The sequence below is a fragment of the Zea mays genome, chromosome 2 (assembly GCF_902167145.1).
Source record: "Zea mays cultivar B73 chromosome 2, Zm-B73-REFERENCE-NAM-5.0, whole genome shotgun sequence".
NCBI lineage: Eukaryota > Viridiplantae > Streptophyta > Magnoliopsida > Poales > Poaceae > Zea > Zea mays.
The window spans coordinates 233,835,324-233,860,152 of record NC_050097.1 but is presented as its reverse complement, the minus strand read 5'-3'; the positions used below and the strand labels follow the sequence as shown (position 1 = coordinate 233,860,152).

General features: G+C 41.6%; 1 protein-coding gene and 2 long non-coding RNA genes across 3 annotated transcripts; 2 read left to right on the top strand and 1 right to left on the bottom strand.

The window, feature by feature from the left end:
• Positions 1–4,149: 4,149 nt before the first annotated feature.
• On the top strand, positions 4,150–4,481 carry LOC103649410 (uncharacterized). Its single transcript, XR_002267753.1, has 3 exons — positions 4,150–4,164; positions 4,242–4,300; positions 4,385–4,481. It is a non-coding gene; the product is annotated as an uncharacterized lncRNA (long non-coding RNA).
• A 10,191-nt stretch (positions 4,482–14,672) lies between these two features.
• LOC118476437 (serine/arginine repetitive matrix protein 1) lies at positions 14,673–15,812 on the top strand. The gene is made up of 2 exons (XM_035965559.1): positions 14,673–15,518; positions 15,631–15,812. Exons 1-2 carry the CDS (start codon positions 15,155–15,157, stop codon positions 15,645–15,647), a joined length of 381 nt encoding a protein of 126 aa, XP_035821452.1. The 5' UTR covers positions 14,673–15,154; the 3' UTR covers positions 15,648–15,812.
• A 426-nt stretch (positions 15,813–16,238) lies between these two features.
• On the bottom strand, positions 16,239–16,686 carry LOC118476436 (uncharacterized). The gene is made up of 3 exons (XR_004856519.1): positions 16,674–16,686; positions 16,390–16,461; positions 16,239–16,305 (listed from the first exon to the last, which is right to left on the bottom strand). It is a non-coding gene; the product is annotated as an uncharacterized lncRNA (long non-coding RNA).
• Between the last annotated feature and the right edge of the window lie 8,143 nt (positions 16,687–24,829).

Here is a 24,829-nt window from a genome sequence, read left to right as displayed (position 1 = left end):
TGGCCGTGTTGCTGCCCTTGCTGCTGCCCTTGTCGTCACCGTCGCCCTCGCCCTCGCCGTCGCCCTTGCTGTCGCCTTCGTCGCCATCGCCGCCGCCATCGCCTCCGCCGTCTTCTTCACCCTCGCCATCGCCGTCACCGCCGCCCTCCTCAGACGAGTCCGAGGAGTTCTCCTCGTCTGAGGAGGCCTCCGACTCATCCGAGCCCTCGAGCCCGGCGCGCTCGACGGCCCGGATGTAGGTCCACACTTCTGCGGCAATCTCCTGGGAGTCGTTTCAGTCGTCAGACGACGCCGGTGGAGAGGCGGGGACTGGTGATCCCTCGGACACGGAGGAGAACTCCTCCTCCGAGTACTCGGAGTCGCCGAAGTCCTCCAAGGGAGGAGTCGGCTCGCGTTTCCGCTTATCGCCAGAATGGTGTGAAGAACTTCCGCTTTTCTTGCCCTTGCCCATGGTGGAGTAGAAGAGAAGAGAAGAAAGTAAGCAACAAGCGGCAGTAAGATGTGTGAAGATGATGGAGAAGCAGGCACACTATTTATAGAGGAAGAAGGCAACCGCTCACCTCCTACCACGGCCACTGAACAGTCGCAAAAATTCAATATGCAATTCAAATCGTCTGGAAACACGTCAGGCGGCTGGCGCCGTTTCACGTAACACGACACCCATTGGGACTCAAGTCAAACTGCTTGGACGATATGATTACACCCGCGGTCACATCAAGTTACTACTCAGGAGCAGTTTGCTAAACGCTCAGTGCACCAAGCCGTCCCTTGCCCACACCCATTGGGGGGGACGTCCAGGAATTTTCAATAGATTTTCCCAAGCAGTCACATCCATACAGTATACGCAATGAATACGTCAAGACAGAAAGAAGATATCGACAGAGATCAAAGGAAAGCCAAAAATAGTCAATGAGGTACAAGTCTAATCAACAGAAGCATTGAAGCACAAAGCGAAATAATAACTAGCCAAGGGCCATCTACCGGATGTCCAATCTGTCGCGGATCAAATAAATTTCAAACCTAACAAAATATGGGCAGATCGCACGATCGAACTCAAGGACAGGACTACATGCTGACCTCTAAAGCATAAGGTTGATAATATAATGCTGATTTCTAAAGCATTCGATGAAGAAGGAAAGGATGATTTCTAAAAACAGCACAAGATGAAGACCTTCGAGTGGATTATTTTGAGTAATTCACTCAAAGCTCGGGGGCTACACCCATTGGGTGCACCTTCGGTGCACCCAATGGATCACCAAATCCTAGAGATATAATGCTGATTTCTAAAGCATTCGATGAAGAAGGAAAGGATGATTTCTAAAAACAGCACAAGATGAAGACCTTCGAGTGGATTATTTTCAGTAATTCACTCAAAGCTCGGGGGCTACATCCATTGGGTGCACCTCCGGTGCACCCAGTGGATCACCAAATCCAAGAGGAAAAATGCTGATCTCCAAAGCACAAGCCCGAGACAGAGCACCAACCTCCGAGGAATAAAGCGAAGACAGATGGATAATAGCATAAGAAAACAACAGAAGATCATTTTTGCCGAGTCATTCAGAAATCAAAAGCAGCGGCTCGACAAACCTATTTTCAAGGCATTCCCTATCAAAATCAAAAACCGCAAGCTGGACCTAGAATCTTTGGGCCGTTTATTCCAAAATCGACCCATAGATTGGGGGCTTGTGGGGGACAGATATCCCCCGGGTCCAATGGAAGGCTAAAAGGCCTTGCGAAAGACCCTGGGCCCAATAGTTCGCAAGGTCATCCCTTCGTGGGCCTAGGGAGGGAAGTCTGACGAAATGGGTTGACACAGGATTGGATCAACATGAGCGCAGACGGCCCGAAGAATCTGAGCAATGACCGCAACAGTGATCCGACCTTCCCGTGCAGTGCCCTCATATATCGGAACTGAATAGGGATAGGACGGCGGAATTACAGGAAGATAAGCTCAGTCGGTTCACTATTACTTAGGCACACGTTGTTATCATATCCACATGTAACGCCCCACGGTCGAATATATAAGGCCTAGGGGCACCCCCTCAGAAAAAACATCTCATCTTTTAGCCATTCACTCGACTCTCTGGTATTCCTCATACTAGAGAGTTCTCTTGTAACCAGCCACATAAAAAGATCCACTCCAGGACGTAGGGTATTACGCACCTCCAAGTGGCCCGAACCTGTACAAGATCATCTACTGTTTCTCGTGCATCTGGCACGAACCATCGAGCTACAATTGGTGACACCTTCCTACTCCACAAAGCACCTTGAGGGACAACCCTGAGTGCGCGGTCGGACCCAAAACACCGACACATACCTTCATCATCGCAACATATATTAATGAAAGAAGAAGCATATGAAACATGAGAAATAACATAAATAATCATATGATATCGTTAACATATCTTTGTTATATCATCATGAATGGACATGAACAATATTGAATTTCATTTGTACCTTCGGCTTGACAGAAGGTAAAAGTCCAAGCGTGATGCACGAGTGAATACAAGTCAGCGTGAACAGTACGGGGGTATTGTTCATCTATTTATAGGCACAGGGCGCAGCCTGTGTAAAATTACATTCATGCCCTTTATGTTTACTATTGACTTAAGAACAATCCAACGAGAACTAGATAGCCTTTCCCCTTTAAGTCGGTTCCTTTTTCTACTATTGAGCCGAAGCTTCCTTGCGTGTAGCTTCGAAGTTGGTTTCAACCTTCATCCCGACCATGCTTTTCATATCGTGTACAACTTTATTCCGAGTCCGAAGGTTCCTGTACATATATTACACTTGGGAAACATCGTTAATCATGTTTTTGGGGACCTTCGAAAGACGAAGGCCCCCAACACTAGTCATTCACACGACCATCACCACCGTGTTGTATGATCCTCGTACAACCACTACAAGAAACTAATAAATGTTCGTGGATTAACTTAAGAACGTGGGTACCCACGTTCTTAATTGAGTTAAGTTCATGAGTTTGTTGAAGAACGTGAGTACACACGTTCTTAGTTTAAATTCGTGCGCCCTAGATAAAACCGTCGAACTTATAGTATTAAAAACGTGGGTACCCACGTTCTTAATTTAAGTTCGTGGGCCACGTCAACACCGTCGAACTTAACCCAAACTAAATCCCTAGCGACCCGCGCGTCTCTCTTTCAATCCCGCCTAGGTGCACGCCGCCAGTCCCCGCTCCTCCACAGCGCCGCCGCCAACCCACGCGCCCGCCGCCACAGCTCCTCCACCGTGCGCGGCCTCCAAACCTCATATTCCCCTCCTCCTTGCTGTAGCTATAGCTTTCACCCCACTCCACGGCACCACGCCTCCCTCCCCCCTTCCCCAAATCCTCCTCCCCTCCCCAATTGGGCCAATAGCCCGCTCCGCTTCCAGTCGCGACGTCGGTAGGGGAAAAAGCTTCGCTCCCGTGCCGCAGATCGGGAGAGGAGCTCCCCGCTCCCGCCTCGTCGGCCGCTTCCTCGCCGCCGGTCTCTCCGGGAGCCGTCTTCGTCGCCGGCTATGAGCTGCTTCGTCTGCTTTGGGTCGGCGGCGCAGGACGAGGAGCCCAGGAAGCCCGCCGCCGCAGGAGCCCGCAAGGACGCCACGCCAGATCGCGCAGTGGCCCACGTCGGATCAGGTACGGTGGCTGGACCTGGAGCTGGATCTCGGACCCGTCCCCTCCCCCCCCCCCCCACGCACGTAAAGACATGGAGCAGACAAAGAAATATACATATTGTGGCCCCACCCGAAATATACGTATTCGGGTGAGGAACCCCTAACCTGTATACACATTTATCCGTGATATGAAAACACATGATGTATATTTCTTTGTTAAGTAACCAAAAAGTACTCTTCATTAACAGGGGCCACAATATGTATGCACAAGCTTCTCTACTTTCATCTGTACTAATTGCAGCGGGATACAGTAAGTGGTGATCATATTGTTGTTTTTCTCTTTATTAAAAGTGCAGCAATGTTTCTTGTTTGGCTATTACAGTTGTGAACTCCTCCCTATAAGTTATATAAACTTCTGAACCAGTGCCTGTGCTTGCCCATTTCTGAATTGTGACATTTTACAGCCGAGAGTTCAGTCATCGTGTAAAATCAGTATCAATGGCTAAATTCACTTCCCAAGAAGTTTCGGCACTTCTAGAAGGGGGCAATGAGGTTCGCCTAATATTTTATTAATAATTTAGAAAGGTCTGTGTGATCTTTACAGTTACCTAATATTCTGTTTCTTCCAGCGTGCTAAGGAAATCTATTTCAAGCATTGGGACTTGCAAGGCCCTGTTATTGACAGTAGGTTAGTCATCTAGTCCTGTTATTTATTTTTCAAGCATATTGTAGTTGCACACTTGATGTTTGATTGCTTTGTTTTCACTTATAGTGATGTACATAGACTCAGAAATTTCATCAAGAATGTATATGTTGAACGGAGATATTCAGACCAAAGAATTGGCGAACATTTAGCGCAAGCAAAGGTCTATGCAGTAAACTAGCATCCACAATCTCTTCACCGATCACCGATAGACATCTATGCAGTAAACTAGCATCCACAATCTCTTCACTGCCCAGAACTTTTTTTAACCCGTTAAACATCTGAAAGATCCAGGGTAATAAGGACTCTTATGGAAATAGCAATGTAGATTCATCTCCAGGAGTTTTAAGAAGTGCATATGTCGGAACTTATGAAGATAATCACGATCTAAAGCGCACCAAAGAAAGTCTCTCAGAAAATCAAAACAATTCTAATGGACATCCAGTGAGTAGTACAGTAGACCAAAATAATAATTCTATAATGGCGAGAGAAAAGGTCGACCTTAGAAGCCATCTGCGTCCAGATGATCTCTTGAAAACTGATGGAAAGTCAGAAAATAATCAGAAGGTTGTGATTTCATCAGCTTCTTCTGCAGCACAAGCTTCCAAAGAAATAAATAGTAACAAGGTGCTTCTGCCCATCAAACTTCCTGATCCTCCTAGGTCACAGAAAGCAACATCATCTAATACCTCTACTGAAGCACAGGTGATGCAGTTCTTATAAGCTTTGGTTATTTTTTATTCTGCATTACCTAGTCCATAGTGTTACTCTTCCCATTCTAGTGGATCCAACTATTCATTTATGTTTACTATAGTATGTCAAAAATAGATATAAAAAATCCAGTAACCCAGACAAAATGTTTGACCACAAGCTAGCAATAGAAAACAATAGAGGTGTTTCATGGATTATAACCACGTTCTACTAGTTTATTTAGCATGCATTTGCTCCGTTGTTGCATGGTTGCATCTTCTTACCTTGCTTTATGGATCTGATTTGATGAAATAGTCTTAGGTGACACCTAAGAGGTTTCCAGCTTATATATCTTCTTTATTACTCCCTCCATTCTACAATATTTGTCCTTGGTCTTGGTAGAAAACTTTACACAATACTTGTTCTGTTGTTTATCTCTACTACTAATTATGTCAGTACTGTAGGCGTCCACACCCCCGCGGTGCACGTTCTGCCGCGCGCACCCTGCCCCGCATCCGCCCGCGACCAAACCCTCCCCTGCATCCCGCCGGCAGCCCCGCATCCCGCAGCCGCGTTCCTTCCATCATTCGCCCGCAGTCGCGCTCCTTCCATCCTCCGCCCTCGTTCCGCCGCCCTCATTCCATTTTGAGCTTTGACGGCGCGGATCCCCAACGATCCCATCCATCCTCGCGGATCCCGCGCTCCCTCCGCGCCCGCCCGCGGATCCCCGACGACGTCGATGACTCCGCGATTAACGGGATCCAAGGCCACCATAAACGCGCTCCTCCCCCACAACGTCGATGGCGCGCGTGTTGAGGGCGTGGGGAGGAGGTGCACGGCCGCCATCAACGCTCTCCTACACCCGGATCTGTGCGCGTCCGCCCTGGACTTCCATGGACGGCTGTCCGCACCCACCATCGGCTGACCATGGATCACGCCCCAGCCGCGTCCGCCCTGGACTGCCATGGACGGCGCTGTGCCACATTTGGAATTAATAAACTAGCCACTATTGCTGATACCTATATCAAACATCTTGGAATTAATATTTTATCTACATTTAATAGTGTGGTTTCTGCTCTTTCATTCTGTTATATGGCTGCTTCATATTCTGCCAGGTAAGTCCAAGCTAACAAGCTAAGTGCTGATGAGTTTGTATCCGGGTTTGTACTGGTTCTACAGTACTTTCGTCTTTATGGATTGTAGTTGTAACCGTTTTTTTTGTGCTTGTCATGCATAGCTGGAGAGGATGATCACGATAGGAGAGCTGATGATCTCAAGACACTCTATAAGGCCTATGCTACAGAAGTACTTTCAGATGGAATTGTGGATGATAAGAAGGTGATTTAATTTCTAGTTTACTGATGGTGCTTGTTTTGTGTGGGAACAAATTAACATAACCTGCTTCTAGTTCTTTTTTTAGGAGAAATACAGTAGGGGAGGCCCCTACTGTTCATTTTATTTAAAAAAGAATGAATTGAAAATGAGTTACAGAAAATGAAATCAAACATGTATAGGTGACCGGTAGAAAAGGCAGCATGCAACAGGCAACCAAGAGAGGAGAAGTGCACACAAGCTAGTCAATTGAGCTTAGCCGTAAATAAATTGAATATCTCGCAATTTGGAATAGGCCCCATCAGAAAATTTTAGCTTGACTGCAACATTAATTCCATAGCGCTGCTATCTGCTATGGTAAATAAGGGGTTTTGCTCAGTGACAATATGTTATACAAGACATCTATACACTAATCTCTGTGCTATCATGTTGATACTGCTGCATTGTTATTTTAGACTGCTATATTGTCAAAACTATACCTTGACGCAGGAGGTATTATATATGTTTTGGAAAGGTAACTTGTGTTTGGTTCATATTGAGCGTATTGCCTATGATCACGGATGAAATTTACCAACAAAAAAGTATTCTACAAATGTTTTGACCAGAAGAAGCTTGCATCTATTTTCATAATAATAAAACTACGAATTGTATGTATAAGTATATTAATACCATTCAAACTAGGGCCATTCCGAGTTATGGTGTTAGATTTTAATTCAAAAAAATCTGGCCTTGCCAGTATTCTGTTTGTATTCAGAACATCATGCTTACTAATTCCTCTTCAAACTTCAGAAATTTACAGATAGAAGCTTCAGCAGTTTGTAGCTGATGGAGAGCTGAGCAAGGAGGAAGTGGAAGCTCTGATGGCATTCCAAGTGCGTCTTTGCATCCCTCAAGAAACTGTGGACGCTGCACATACTGAGATTTGTGGACAACTGTTCGAAAAGGTGACTCTAAATCTTTTTGATTGAACTCCTTTGTAGTGGTTTAGATTTTGTTCCATATCTTGATCAGGCAAAGCTGACGGCGTGTTCTGTATAAGTGCTCTTACATTTGTTAGGACATTGCAGGTTGTCAAGTTCTTTAACCAGTATTTGTGGGCAACTGTTCGAAAAGGTGACTCTAAATCTGTATAAGTGCTCTTATAGTTGCGTGTTCCATATCTTGATCACGTTCTTTAACCAGTTTCTAGTCTTCAGTTCTGTGGGAAGGACTATACTGCTACAACCAAAAAGAAAAACATATGATAGAAGAATCTAAATGTTGGATGGTAAAAACTCTCTACTTTTCCATACTTCTATCAGTTCTTTTTTGCATTTGGATGTTTCTTCCCATGTTTGTGGTGGATGGTAATGGATACTTATCTGATAAAGTTCATAGTTGGATGTCAAATTTCAACATATGATACTATGCACTTTTAGTGCCATATTTTTTTCATCCATCCTTCCATTTTGATGTGGTAAAAAATCTAAATGTTGTGTAGTAGATATTGTCTTACCCTGTATGTCTAAGTTTTTTTTGGATACATCAGTTGTCAATCCAAGTTGTACACGAGTTAATGGTATTCTAGGTTTTGGTTGATGGGATGATAGAAGAATGTTGTCGTACTAAGAGATCTTGTTGTTGGTAAATGCACTTGTAATGAGGGCAATTCTTCCTTATACTGCGATACTTCATGTACCATGATAGGATGGAGAATTGGATGTTCTATCTAGAAGTTTATATGTCACCATCTGATTTTGTCCATGTTTTTTACCGTAAATACAGCAGGGAGGCCCCCAAGAATTTTTGTCCATACTGAGTATTGCCACAGATGGTTTTGTATCTCTAGAAGTATTATTTATTATTGCTTATTTGTACTTGCCTTTCTTCAGGTTCTTGACAGCTCACAAAAGCTATTGCCTCCAGATGAGCTCCGTAAACGGTTTGAGCAAGAAGGTAATATCATAATATTTCATCTATATTGGTTACAACTTACAAGTATCTTGTTAGTGCTCGATTATAGCATCCATTAGCCAGGTTTTATCATGTTTTGTTGGATGCTTCCTCCCAGTTCAGGAAGTGTTTTCTTTACGCACTTTCAGTTGTAATATTATTTTTTGACACAACACTAATCTGGTCACCAAAATACCTATAGATCTTCTCATACCTAGGTCAAATTTAGCATTCTCATGAAATAGTGTACAAACAGTTATTCTCATACACTAATCATGCTTGTTGATGATACTAATATTATCTGATATAACTAGTTGCTTTTTCTCGCTTTGGTAAGAATCTGCAATTAAATTTGACATCCATTGGTTATATATTTTTTCCTTGTTCAGTTACCACACATGCTGCCATCTGAAAAGGCATTTTCAGCTGCTGTATCTGCTCTTGGCATCTACAACAAAGACGGGATAGTAGTTTATGATGGAAAGGGGCTGTTAAGTGCTGCTCGTGTTTGGTGGTAAGCTTTTTTCTTCACAAAAATATGTAAAAATTGCTAGGGTTGAAGACCAAATAAATAAATGTTCATTTTAGTTGTGTATTTGGCTATATGCAAATAAATAAATGTTCTTTTCTTTTAGCATTTAGCGCTAGGGGATGCTCTTTGAAGTGGCTATTGACCAGTAAAAACTTACACAGTAGTTTGTTTGCGTTCTTACTTGATAGCCTAAATGCCGCACCAAGGAGTATAGACTAACATTGAATTACATATTGTATAGGTTGAGTTTTGATTTACAGAATTGTTTGTGTGCTAGTTGGTTCATATATGTGAAGTTAGCAAGATTATTTCAAGGGAGGGCATGAAATCCTCATTTCAGAAAACATGTTCATTTGTTGCCAGGTGGGGAGGACTGCACAGTTCGCATCTGGAGCAAAACAGGCGAGCTCTGGAGTGAATGAAGGACGTCGTCTTTGGAAGTCAGACATAACCTAGAGCTAGGCTGTCCATTCTTGACATGTTTCTCTTAGTGATAGGTGGATACTGTCTAGCTAGGAACAGAGTTTTGAGGGATTGATGGACGCATGCATCTTCAATTCCTGTGTGTTGTATTACTACTGGTACAATCTCCAATTCTTGTGAACTTATGTATTTGGACTGTGAATTTGTGATATGAACATATATCCATATATTTGAAATCTGTATTGTATGTGATATTCTATGTTGCATGTGATATCATGTTTGTCTAATTTTTCATTTCTGTAATTTTTTTTTCTGGAAAAGGGTTAAGAACGTGGGTACCCACGTTCTTAACGTTAAGTTCGTGGGTACCGTCGAACTTAATGCGCAGCCCACGTAGACCCACGGAGGCCAAATAAGTTCGACGGCCACGTGGCCCCGTCGAACTTAACAATAAGAACGTGGGTACCGTCGAACTTATGGGAACAAATTCGACGGCCCCCGTCGAACTTAAAAACGCACGTTCTTAATGTTAAGTTCGACGGTACCCACGTTCTTAATGTTAAGTTCGACGGTACCCACGTTCTTAAGGTTAAGTTTGACGGAGCCGTCGAACTTACATCTCTAAGTTCGTCCAAAAATCGCTGTCGGCTATATTCGTCGGTAAACCCACGTTCTTACGGTAAGTTCGACGGCTTATTACATTAAATTCGACGGTTTTTCACCCACGTTCTTTAACCAGTTTCCTGTAGTGAACACATTCTTTTATCAGTGCCCAGTTTGCAACAGAGTATGGTATCTAAGTGTCCCTTGAGATCAAGGATTACCATCAGTGCACCCGAAAGAAAAATGATAGTAAACTACATATGTCCAAATGTGAGTGTTAAAATCAGTGGTATAGATTTTCTAGCTGATCTTATAGTGATAGAATCAATGGGAGATGATGTGATTCTTGGAAAGAATTGGTTACAAAGAACTAAGGCAGTAATCCAACATACTAAGAGAACCATGTGTTTGGAAACCCCATCTGGAGAAAGAATAGTAGTTGAAAACAATCGACCTCCAGCTCTGATTGGAGCATCTGACAAGGAAGAATAATATGTCATTTAGCTAGAAGGAGTATGTCTTACGAAGAAAAAATGTCAAGGTGTTGCCCGTTTCAAGATTTGTAATTATGCTAAGTGATATATGAATAAATTTGGAGAATCTCTCGCACCTATTGTGTTTTGCCTCTTTATAAGAGAATAAAGTATGGTGTCATCTTCTATATGCAAACAATGTGATGCTCTATTCTAGTTGCCCTAAAGTCCCGCTCAAGTCTTTCTCTCAATTTGTGCTCAAAGAAATAATGTTGGATCAGAAAGATGATTTGGATATCATGCTCTGAAATCTATAAAGTTCAAAAGATCTCTGTTAAGGATTATAACACTTGTACACTCTTGTAGTATGATGAAGCTATGCAGAATCGGAAATCATCCTTAACTAATCTTATATTGGAAATCAAAATGTTGTGTTCGCACTTTATCTTAATGTCATACAAGCCTCTTATGCAGTCTGTCTCACTAAACTCTTTTACCCTCTGACTGGATGATGAACCCCAATGGAAATCAAGTAAATGATGCCAACATATTCGATGAATGGAATGAAGAACAACAAAAGGAATAGAAAAATATTTGGATACATGATTAGTCCACCTCAACCACAAGCAAAAGCCACGAAACACATGGATACCCAAACAGAAGAATCAAGTTAGACTCAGCTATATAAGATACAGACACCCAATCAACCCTCAACCCCTGTTGGTCAAGCAAAGTTGACTCACAAAGAACTCAAAGCAAGAGGTGCTTGCTACTACTGCAAAAATGAAGGACATGTTATTCGCGAATGCCCCAAGAAGCGTCTAGACCGACTAGAGAAGAAAGCTGACAAGCATGACCTAAGCAATGATTCAGAAGACCAACCATTTTATAAGTACGATGATGAAGGTCGCCTGATTAGTATACATTGCGGAGCGAAGTAGTAAGGAAGTTCCTTAATATTAGAAGAGTTCAATGAGAACTAAGAACCTACAAATAACCATGTATCTCCTTTGCTTTCGTGCTAACCTTCCTTAATCTCGAGGACGAGATTCTTTTAAGAGGGGTAGGTTTGTAGCATCATAAAAATCATTAAATAAAAATAATACATTTAGTTATTAATGATATTTATGGTAATAAATTTTCTTTTAAATGCTTATTATTTATTTACATTCGGAATGATTTTTTATTGCTCATAAGTGATTTTGAATATTTAATAGCATTTCTTCTTAAATGAAAATCCAAATAAATAATATAATAATTATTAGTCCAAAATAAATATTTTATTTATAAATAATTTTGGTATAATTATTATGAATTTTAGGGTTATTTAAAAATATATTTTGAATTTAGAAAAAGAAATAAAAAAAAGAAAAAACTAACTAAACCCTTACCCTAAAGCCCACTAGGGGCCCAACAAGCAAGCCGCGCACGTCCTGCTCCCTCCCCTAGCCGCCGCCGCCCCCTGCTTACCCCCTCTCTCTCACTCGCATGTGGGCCCCACCCGCGCCCTCCTCTCATCTCCTCTCTCCCTCCCTATAAAATCCAGGACTCCCTTCCTCTCTTCCACACCGAGCTTCTCTCTCCCTACCCGAGCTCGCCACCATCTCTCTCACTCTCCTCGCCGTTAGAGCCATCGCCGCCGTCCGTGGAGACTCGCCGGAGTTCGTACTCACCGTCCGCGTTCACTACACGATGGTTCACTTACAGCAACCTACGATTGGTTGCTAAAAGCGCTTTCAGCGACCTACAGTTGGTCGCTAAAAACCGTTAGCGACCCAAAAGGATGGTCGTTGTATGTGCTGTTGCTAAAGGCTTTAGTGACCAACATCTTTTTAGCTACCGACCGTCTATTACTGATACTGTATATTTAGCGACCAACTGTAGGTCGCTGTATTATAGATTTAGAGACCAATCGTGAGTCGTTATACTATACAATTAGCAACCAACAGAAAGTCACACTATTTACAATTATTATTATTATTATTATTATTAATGTACATTTAATTACATATACAAAAGCACATAATCACATAGACATACAAAGTATACCATAATCAAAGATCCATCACATATAAAAACAAAAGCACCACAATTGGATATTCACAAAGGCACCACAATTATATTATTCATAACTAGATCACTCCAGCTACAGTTCAAAAGCACATAGCTACATCACTAATGCTTCACATCACTCTAGCTACAGTTAAAAACCCCACAGCTACATCACTCCAGCTCCAAAGCTGATCAGTCATAAAAGCACCACAACTACATCACTAATGCTGCAAGGAGTTCAAATGCCTTCAAACAACCACTCGAACTTCTTATATCCTCTTGATTTGCACAATGTACTTCAGACAATCTCTACCGTTGTACTGCATCAGATGGAAGCCTTCATGGCCTTGAGGACAGCTAAACAATCAAATAGGGCTAAGTGCCAACAATTTGTGAATTTGCAAGATCCGAACAAAATTATTGAGGTAACTGACCTGTACATCTGAAACCAGTGGCTCATCTCATCAATGTTTCTGCATAAAACAAATTTCTTATAGTTAGAAAATAACATGGGTCATGATAAATACTTATAACATGTGGTTAGGAAGCATACTTAAAACAAATCCATAATTATAGATATAACATTTAATTTATCAGCAACAAAAGAAGTTTTCAAATAAAAAAAATACAAAATCCTTTCAGAAACTTGGAAGCATACTTGTTGTACTGCAAATGTGGACCAACTGAACCATAAACAACCATCTGCAGGTGATGCAGAAGTGTCTCAATCAGCATTCCTCTAGTCTACTGTGTATGAAGCTATAGAAATATTCAGACACAGATAATCTGATCTGGTATAAATATTCAGATTCTATTATTTACAGACTACCCCAGATGCACACCACTTTGAATCTTGAGGTTATAGAGGATAAGCCCCACAATGTGCCTGTGAATATGTGGTTAGGAATGAAAAGTTATGTAGCATTGAGGGATTATGAACTGGCTAATGACAATACATAAACAATAAACCTGGGCTGAATGGGTGTAAGTGAAAGTCGCCTAGAGGGGGGTGAATAGGCAAATCTGAAATTTATAAACTTTAAGCACAACTACAAGCCGGGGTTAGCATTAGAAATAAAGTCGAGTCCGAAAGAGAGGGCAAAAACAAATCACAAGCAAATGAAGAGTGTGACACGGTGATTTGTTTTACCGAGGTTGAGTTCTTGCAAACCTACTCCCCGTTGAGGTGGTCACAAAGACCGGGTCTCTTTCAACCCTTTCCTTCTCTCAAACAATCACCTATACCGAGTGAGCTTTTCTCTTCAATCAAACGAGTCACTTAGACCCCTAAAAGGACCACCACAACTTGGTGTCTCTTGCTTTGATTACAAAGGTGTTGAGAACAAGAAAGAGGAAGAAGAAAAGCGATCCAAGCGACAAGAACTCAAACGAACACACATGTCTCTCTCTAACAAGTCACTAAATCTTTGGAATGTGTTTGGGACTTGGAGAGGATTTGATCTTTGCTTTTGTGTCTTGGAGTGAAGTCTAGAGCTCTTGTATTGAATGTGTTGGCTAAAAACTTGGATTCTTGAAGTGTGGTGGTTGGGGGTATTTATAGCCCCAACCACCAAAATGGCCATTGGGGAAGGCTGCTGTCGATGGGCGCACCGGATAGTCTGGTGTGCCACCGGACACTATCCGGTGCGCCAGCCACGTCACCCAACCGTTAGGGTTCGACCGTTGGAGCTCTGACAGGTGGGACCACCGGACAGTCCGGTGCCGCACCGGACAGTCATTGTGCACTGTCCAGTGCGCCTTCTGGCGTCTGCTCTAACTCGCCGCGAACTGTCCGCGCACTGTAGCACTTTTCAGGTTTCCGTTGGAGTCGACCGTTGCACTGTAGCCGTTGCTCCGCTGGCACACCGGACAGTCCGATGCTACACCAAACAGTCCGGTGAATTATAGCGGAGTGGCTTTTCCAGAAACCCGAAGGTGGTGAGTTCGAGTTGATCCACCCTGGTCAGCGGACACTGTCCGGTGGTGCACCGGACAGTCCGGTGCGCCAGACTAGGGCAGCCTACGGTTTTCTTTGCTCCTCTCTTTTGAACCCTTTCTTTTAACTTTATATTGGTTTGTTGTGAACCTTTGACACCTGTAGAGTATATAATCTAGAGCAAACTAGTTAGTCCAATTATTTGTGTTGGTCAATTCAACCACCAAAAATCATTTAGGAAAAGGTTTGACCCTATTTCCCTTTCAATCTCCCCCTTTTTGGTGATTGATGCCAACACAAACCAAAGCAAATATATAAGTGCAGAATTAAACTAGTTTGCATAAGGTAAGTGCAAAGGTTGCTTGGAATTAAACCAATATATTATCTCTACTACTCCTTATGTCTTTAGTGTAGGCATGCACAATTGCTTGGTTCTGCCATCGCCCGCGATTCCCCTTCCCGCGCCCGCGATTCCCGCCGCCGTCCCCGCGCCCGCAGTCCCCACCACCGTCCTCGCGCCCGCAGCTGAGCACAGCCGCAGCGCCCGCAAATCCGCGCGTCCTCAGTCCCCAAATCCGCTCCCCAGCAAATCCGCCGCCACCTTCCATGTATGGATTCCATCCGCCGCGCCCGCAAATCCTCTCCCCAGCAATGCGCCGCCACCATCCGCGCCCCTGCGCCAAATCGGCCGCGCCAAATCCTCTCCCCAGCAATGCGCCGCCACCTCCTCCTCGGTGCGCCACCAAATCGCGCGGATGGAAGGTCCGCGCGTCCACTAGGGCTACACCACCACCTCCTCCTCGCATCCCCCGTCCGTGGCCCTGCACCCCCAAATAAACTCCTGATGGTCGCCGCAGCTGGACACCATGGAGATGAAGCTGGAGGAGGCGCACTCGAGGCTCGCCAGGTTCCGAGATCGCAAGCCGCCGCCAACTCGTTCGGAACCCAAGCCAGCGACGCCGCCAATCCAGAGGGAACACAATCCATCCCCGCCGCCGATCCAGAGGGATCTCAAGCCATCGCCGCAGCCGCCAATCCAGAAGGCTCCTTCGCCCGCGCCACAGCCGTCGGCGAGGCCACAGCTTGTCATCCCTGGGACCAGCAACCGACCGACCCCACGCCCTGAGCCCATGCCTGGGTTGAAGAGGGCCGCCGCCCCGTCATCGTCTTCATCACCGGCGCCACCAGAGCGGTCAAGGAAAGAGGAGAAGAAGCCCAAGATAAAGATGGGTACTTACTGAATATTTACTCCCCTGAGTAGTAGTTGTCTTGACCGTGGTTTGATCATTATTGATGTTTGATGTGCTATGTATCCCTCAGCTGTGCTTATCTGGTTTTGTAGAACAGAAGGGGCATTAGAACTTGATTCCGAGTGTTGGGAAATCATCTGCGACTGTGTTTAGATTTCAAGGCAGAAATTTGGTCTCGAGCCAACACAGGAGGAAGCTTATGCCCTGCTAATGATCAGCTTGTTGTCACGAGGCCGGCCTGTGGTTCCAGCTCCGGGCGGCCCAGAACCAGTGAGTAGGATAATGTGTCCGCATCCTGCGTGCTCGTGACTTGTCCAGCCAATGTGGGTGGTTAGCTCATGCCGTTGCTGCTCATCCACATGCAGGAGGAGGGAGCCTCCATTGCCGTAGATGCCCAGGAGCTTCTTGAGGGTTAGGTCAGTACGCATCTCCACTCTCCATAGAGATGCATCTCTCTGTGTCGTCGTCCATTAAATCAAGACCCTTTTGATGATTAATCTATCATCCGTGCTATTTGATCATGCCACATTGACCTGCTGCTGTTGATGCGCAGCAGAGACGGGAGGATGACAGTTAGAGTAGTGATGAGTGAAAGCATGCTACACATATGATCACACCTTGCAGTCCAGATACTCTTTAGAAAAATAAAGAGTAATGTTACTGTTGTTAACTATAAATTAAAATTGTGTTCAGATGGTTACCTGTAGTTTAACAAGGGCCGCTCGGAGCTGAGGGGCATATCCAAGGTTCTTGGCAAAGGCATCAGCCTAGAAATTGAATTTAAGTGAGTGCAACCAAAATCTTTAAAAACTGTTAATAACAGCAAAACCAGAGGCAGATAGAAGAATGACCTGAAATTCAAATGCTCTGCTAACAAGGTTTAGGCAAAAGCTCAGAAGGTGTTGGATGGGTATTATGGTGTGCTGCAATCAAAGTAACACATGCATCAATCGAGCAATAATGTTCATAATGCCAAGATATTCAGAGAACACCACATCAAAATTTTCAAGGCAACTTGAATCGAAACGTACAAACACCTAGAGAATTCATCTTAAATAGAATTTTGTAGTCAGTACCAAAAATCTTGAGAAAGGACAAAACAAAATGCTGCTCGTTACGACTATTGCAGACATACCTGGAAAATGATCAGTCCAATTATTATTGGCTGATCCTCGAAGCCAAAACTTTCAAATAGATCTTTGGAGTTCCTTACTAGAGTATATCCTCCAAATTGAAGAATCATAAGCAGCTGCACAAAAAAATGAAATGAAAACAGAAAAAATCAGCAGCAAGAAAAGGCTAGGTAAACAGTCTTTCTCTTTTTTCTTCCAGCAATCCTAAGGGATTAATCTAGCAGCCACCCATCACAACATGTCCCTTGTAACCATTGGCATCTTGTGGGAGCATCGTTAGAACTACCACCTTTCATTGTACAAGCATAGGTGATACTCATTTAATAAATAGCAAACATATACAACTTGGTGACCACTTGTATACAGTTTTATTATCAGTACCCCCAACCTTACCTTCCCAGCATACCCCTGCGCTGAATGATAGATGATACTAAACAGGTCATTTTGAGGAAAGCAAGACCTCTTTTTTTGGGGGGGGTTGCATCATCTTAAAGAAAATATCATTGGATAACTACACCATTTTATCCAACAAGTACTCAAATGCAAACGCAGGACAAACTGCCAGATAAATAAATGGCATGCAAAGGTCATAGTTATTTGAATGAGAGAATACCTGGACAGCTACAAAGGTCATAGTTTGGTTCCCTGATGGCATCTTTCCAGTTGGTGGAAAATCAGAGATAGAGGGCAAAAACAAATACTTTGAGTTGTTCAATAAGGTTAGTGCTTTTTAGATGGAACCAAACTAAAATCAGCTCATGCATTCTGATATCTAAGTTATATTTTAGCTACAGTTTGATCACCATCTAAGTCGTAGCTATTTGTGCCAGAGATGAGCACTCCTTTATTTTTTGTTCCTATGTGCCAAAACAACGCTTGCATGTTTTCCATACAGAAATTCCCTAAATACATAAATCTGGACGAGTGGATTTGATATCTATGTGATTACATGATGAAAAATAGACCTTTTCATGGCCTGCTCGGATTTGCCTAGGTAAAAATGGTAAAGTTACTTTTACTGAGCACCTGCGAGTTGAGTATCCTGTTTTTTTTTGGAATTTGAGTTTATTCATGAGTTCCTTTATGGTGTGATAATATCTGTATGCAAACTAGAATTCTACTCCAAACTTGCATATGAAATGATGAAATGCAATGAACTACACTTTTTGAGCTGTTGTAAATAAAGTTTAATTAACTTCTTAATTTCTCTGTCCAAGGTGCACTTCTGATAGGATTGTAACTTAGGACATCTATGAGGCCCATTCACTTGCATAAGAAAGCCAGTAGAAACGGATTGGATTGTGATATTTATTTTTTTAATTAGGTCTGCTTTACTGAATGATCAAGCACTGTCAGTCTTTCAACTTGTGTTTTCCTCTGTTGAGCATAAAGTGGAATCTTGCAGCTTATGCATCCATTCCTCTTTCCAGGGCGTAACACTTTCGTCCCTTTTGATAGACTACCAACCACAGGTAATTTTTACTCCTTAATTCTGTAATACTTGTGAACTAAATTATAGAGGTAGCACAAAGTACAACAAAAATAACACCTTTTACCATGTAATAAAGAAAAAGAAGTGTCTCTGCATCTCTTTGCAGAAAAGACAGTAAAGTTCTCTCTGTGTTGGACACGATGGGGCTCTCATCCAAACCAGTTCACCGTAACACTTGTGCCTTAAAAAATTATTTCGATATCCTGATTACGACTGGGCCAAGTTTGTTGTCCCTTTTTCTTGTAGTTTGTCAGTTATCCTAGATGACATTTGGTGTCAAGAACAAAACAAAACATTGTATTGTACCAACTATTTCTACAGTTTTGATTGCAAATGGCTTATAAATCATAGATTTGGCTCGAAATAGCAAAGCTGTTTAATTTTTCCATGTTGTCAGCCTACACCTTCTGTCGTATTAATGCCACACATAAGCCTTTCTATAGTTAATTTTCCTTTGTGTATTGAACAATCCAGTGCAGGCAAGTCAAAGAAAATCCCAATTTTGATTGATGCCAAAAAAGAGGGAGGGGCTGGACGAGCTTCTTGATTTTACATCTTAGGTTGTATGCTCTGCAAAGTTTTCTCAATATGTTGGACTGTAAAAGAGCAAAAGCGCCTAGCTGCATAATCCCGCCCAAGACACAACCAGTTGACTGATACTCAAGTTTTACTATAAAAACATTGTTTTTACTAACTTCTTGAAGCAATGTAAACCGCTTACATTCCGTATGACTGAGACAAAAATAAATTATTTATATACTTCTCATAGTGTAAGCCCGCTATCATATTATTTGTGATGCAAAATTGTGCTGGCTTTGCTTTACTGTAATCTAGCTTAGAATGGCAACTTACAGTTGGATAAGCATAATCAAAGCAGGCGGTTAGCAACAAAAATTCCTTGTGCTAGATATTTTGCAATTTTTCAACACTAAAGTTTTTGTATTTATTCAGTCTAGATTTGTCTTTGTAGCTTTATAGGCAGCACTGTTCGTTGATTCAAGCTGTTAGTTAAATCAATCAGGGTCCATCTCAAAAGTTTCATGGTGAAAATCATACACTTCGTGACATGTGTTATGTCCCTATCTTGTTTCAGTGACTGCATCTAAACTGTGAGATGTGGTCAAATCAGATGCCATGTCCATGTAACCGAAGAATTTGGTTCGTGGAAGTTTTAATCACAGGGTATGAACTGTTGAACGCAATTACCTCGAGTTATCTCTATGTTTAATCTAAAGATGTGGTGGAGATACAATTCATTCTGGCAAAGAATTGTGGCAATAACTCGAAGGTAACCAAAAATGGCATGTATAATTTAATTTGTTGTGATTTATAAGAATTAGTTTCTTGCAATTCTACTAATTTAGTGACTAAAATAATTCTAGAACATGCAATTCCACAAGTAAGAACTGTGTGCTCTTTTGTTGGATAGAGCAAAGTGCTTGATTCCTATTCTAAAGCAATCTAGAAAAAAAATGAAGCTTGGTTACAAAACTGGGATGGCCAAAGGTCTTGGAATTGGAAGCACTTATGGGATAGCCTACATTTAATGGACCCTGGTATTTTGGTATGCTAGGATCTTCATCAGGAATGGGTAGACTGATGGTGGAAAGTGAAAGATGTTGATATTATTATAATTATGTTTCATTTATGTTCCTCGGTCCCCGATTGAGCTATGTCTTGTGTGCAATAACTGTTTAATTGTTTCCACAGAAGTCTTGGTTAGGCTTTCTCAAACCTTGAAGCCTTTGGTAAAGGAAAGAATTGATGATGAGAATGCCTTGATCGTACTCCTAGGTATGTGCCCATGCGTTGCTACGATTCTCATATGTATTAGTTAGTTTACCTTTGGCCTTGCTTGAGTTCTTCTATAGTAGCTTGTAATGTCCAATCCTTGATCAGAGATTTCAAACCGTTTGACTTGTCTTGATATTTGTTTTATACTTTTAGCATAGGCAGAAGTTGTGTTTGATCCTCACATAAAGTACATAGATAATGAAAAGTTGCCAGAATAAATAAATATTGTACCTTTTGGAGGTGGTGTGCTATTGCACTTCTCAATAAACTGAATAATTGATGTTGCCTTGCGCGACCGTTGAATATTTTGTATTTGTACGTCGTTGCAACGCACAGGCACGTAACTATGACGACTTATGAAAGGGGCATCCTATTCTGTAAAATTGACACTCTTTTAGTTTGCAGGAAAAAGAGTAATCCATACCTATTCTAGCATTTTGCTTCGACTGATTGTTTATTTGGTTAATAATTTACTTTATTCATGGTGTGTATCAGGTTAGCGATGGATCAAGGTGCTCCACTTTAGATATGTGTGCACCAGCGCCTACGCTTCTCGCTTCTGACCATAGATCGGGTCTCCCTTAGTGTTCAACCATCGCAACTTGTTCTATTCGGATTCACAACTACTATTCATTCCATCTACTGAGGTTCTTGTCAAGTGCTTATTTTTTATTGCACTTTGTGCATAGTCCGAGATCATATTCTCAAATTATTTTGTGCTCCCACCACCCTTTGTCTTTCTAGCTCCTCAAGCACAGATGGTGTATATAAGGTTTGGATCTTGCTAGCTATCTTCTATCAAAATATTTTCATGTCTGATTGATTCCATCAAATTTCAGAGGTTGCAAAGAAGGTTGAGACAAGAACATATTTTCTTTGTTGACTTAATTACTCCCAAAAATCTGTTATCTGCAAGGTAATTCTGAATTTTTTATCTTTCTTCAAGGAAAAAGTCCAAACTCCCCCTTCATGTTTGACCTATGTCCAGATGCCCCCAACAATTTAGTTCAGTAGTCCCAGTTTACCCATATGAGATTTGTTTTTTGTTTCTTCATGTATAGTGAGTTTGGATTTAAAATTTTGTAGAGGACATCATGTAGGAGTTTAGAAACACACATGTTGGTTAACATTGGCTTACTCATACAAAGTAATGTTATAAAAAGATTGTACCATAAACAACATTAAAACACGGAGTTGCCATGCTTCAAACTGCAGTAGTAACTCAGAACAGATGCAAAATAGTTTCAGTAATAGTGTTCTTCATTAGTTTTCTTGCCTCTGCATCTTAATTTCACTTCATCTTGCCATACAAATTATATAGTAGTTTCTCTTCTATTTAAACATGGGCCCGATGGCGCGGCAACACCTTAGTAATGTTTTATGCATCTTGCAAAAAATGGATATTGGTCGTTCTAGAGTTTTACTTACTAATAATTTATCATTTTATTATGATGTATACTAATTAATAGTCTATCATTTTATTATGTTGCATATCGACTAATATTGTATCATTTTATTATGATGTATACCGAGTAATAGTTGTATGTGCTGGAATTTTTGCTCTTGGTAGCATTTAAATCTGATTACTATTTATGACCATTGCTAATTTAGTAATTCATAAAATGGCATTTGATGTCAAAACTTTGCTCATTTTCAGTAGTCATGCTTCCATTTTTTGACTAAGAATAACATTGATCAATGATACTGCCAATTACTAATTGATTGTACTATTAGTAACACTGTTGTTCTATTCACATAAGCAGCTGAAACTCTAGAACACCGTAATGTTTTATGCATCTTGCAAAAAAATGATATTAGTCATCTAGAGTTTTACTTACTAATATTTTATCATTTTATAATTTGGTGCAATTTCTGGTGTATTCCAAGAGACTAAATGCATTCTTGGGCAAACTTGAAAGAGGTTCTCTACCCAAAACTATTTTGATCCCTAAAGCCTCTTCATTTCAGTCATATGGTCTTATCCTCTCCTTTTGGTAAAAGCAAATTATTATGGTAAGCATATCTCAACCTCAGGCGAACGAAATCCAACACCTGAGAATCCTGCCTGGTCAGGCAAGTTTGTCTGGGGACATAACCAAACATGCCCTTTCTGTCTACACAACACACAATTATTTAATACATGTTGCCTGTATTTTGAACCAGGTAAGGTGCTGTAACAGAAGATTCAAGGGGTAAGATAGTATTATCTTACTATACTTTTCGTAACAATGTTTTGTGATAGTTTTTTTATTTCCATAACAAAGCACGAGCATATACCTATATATCTTTTAAGTTGACAACCCCCTGTGATGCTGAAACTGATTGAAGACCTCCGATGAAGAAAGAGAGATGCTGCACATGCACGATGTATGGGCGATTTATGTCAGTGTTCAACAATTTGGTTTTTTGTTTTCCTTATATTGTCAGCACCTCCTAACACTGCAAAGCTAATGTTCTTCCACGTCACAGGGTACTTGCAGATAGATGTCGGCTCTATGGACGAACACTCGACCAAGTCAGATGAGGATTATGAGGGTCTAGCCATGCGCGATGTGATGGCGACTGGTCCGACGATGAGCAGCAAGCTATGAGCAAAACCAAGAACTCACCTGCCCTGCAGAGCAACATCCATAGGAGTGAGGCAAAATGGCTGGTACCACCACAACATGGACCCGTTCCTGAAGATATCCAAGGAGGTGGTAGCCGGCACCATAATGTCTTGCGCGTCATTGTGTCACCGACCGGCAACACGCTGCGCTGGTACCAGCGGGTGTTGTGTTTCTTAGGCGTCTGCTTCTGTGCTTTGAGCTATGCTATAGAGTGGTTGTGCCAACTAAGGATTTTAAAACAAAAAGGTGAGCTGATAATCATTGTTCAAAACAAACATGTAACGGTTCGTTCTCATCAGTTGTGCCAACTACCAAGCATTTCATTGATCAGAATCTGTCATTGCTCATGAGAACCAAAAGTAAGACACTTCTCAATAACATTGGGTGCAAATTTCTGCTAGCTTATCTTCATTATCTTTTCTCGTATCAATATAACACACATTTATACATATTTTTTTGTGGTATTATATGTTCCCGTTGCAACGCACGGGCACTCACCTAGTTTCTTATTAGATATGCATGGATTGCTTTCTTCTTATTTAATATTTTGGACCACGCTTGCACCACTAGTTTTGTTTTTGCAAATTCTTTGTAAAATTATTTTCAAAAACTTTTTGCAAATGGTCAAAGGTATATGAATAAGATTGAGAGAAGCATTTTCAAGATTTGAAATTTTCTCCCCCTGTTTCAAATGCTTTTCCTTTGACTTAAACAAAACTCCCCCTCAATGAAATTCTCCTCTTAGTGTTCAAGAGGGTTTTAGATATCAATTTTGAAAGTGGTTATACCAATTTGAAATATATCAAAAATACAATACCAAATGAAAACTTCTTTAAAAACTTTTTAAAAAAAATTGGTGGTGGTGCGGTCCTTTTGCTTTGGGCTAATACTTTCTCCCCCTTTGGCATGAATCGCCAAAACGGATACTTGTGATTGAAATATAAGCCCTTTTACTTTCTCCCCAATGACAAACAATATATGAGTGAAGATTATACCAATGTGGAGAGATGGCGGAATACTGGCAAAGAGGAATTAATACCGATGGAGTTGAGTGGAAGCGTCGTCTTTGCCGAATACTCCATTTCCCTTTCAATTCTATGATTAGGCATAAGAATACACTTGAAAACACATCAGTCATAGACATAAAAGAGACATGATCAAAGGTATATAAATGAGCTATGTGAGCAAGGTTTCAATCAAAATTCCTAGAATCAAGAATGTTTAGCTCATGCCTAAGTTTGGTAAAAGTTTTCTCATCTAATGGCTTGGTAAAGATATCCGCTAATTGTTCTTTGGTGCTAACATAAGCTATCTCGATATCCCCCCTTTGTTGGTGATCCCTCAAAAAGTGATACCGAATGGCTATGTGCTTAGTGCGGCTGTGCTCAACGGGATTATCCGCCATGCGGATTACACTCTCATTATCACATAGGAGAGGGACTTTGCTAAATTTGTAGCCATAGTCCCTAAGGGTTTGCCTCATCCAAAGTAATTGCGCACAACAATGGCCTGCGGCAATGTACTCGACTTCGGCGATAGAAAGAGCTACTGAATTTTGCTTCTTTGAAGCCCAAGACACCATGGATCTTCCCAAGAACTGACAAGTCCCTGATGTGCTCTTTCTATCAATTTTACACCCTACCCAATTAGCATCTAAATAACCTATTAAATCAAAGGTGGATCCCTTGGGGGTACCAAAGACCAAACTTAGGTGTATGAACTAAATATCTCAAGATTCTTTTCACGGCCCTAAGGTGAACTTCCTTAGGATCGGCTTGGTGCACACATGCATATGGAAAGCATAATATCCGGTCGAGATGCACATAAATAGAGTAGAGATCCTATCATCGATCGGTATACCTTTTGATCTACGGATTTACCTCCCGTGTCGAGGTCAAGATGTCCATTGGTGCCCATGGGTGTCTTGATGGGCTTGGCATCCTTCATTCCAAACTTGGTTAGTATATCTTGAATGTACTTGGTTTGGCTGATGAAGGTGACCTCTTGGAGTTTCTTGACTTGAAATCCTAAGAAATACTTCAACTCCCCCATCATAGACATCTCAAATTTTTGAATCATGATCCTACTAAACTCTTCACAAGTAGATTTGTTAGTAGACCCAAATATGATATCGTCAACATAAATTTGGCATACAAACAAATCATTTGCAATTGTTTTAGTAAAGAGAGTAAGATCGGCTTTACCGACTTTGAAGCCATTAGTGATAAGGAAATATCTTAGGCATTCATACCATGCTCTTGGG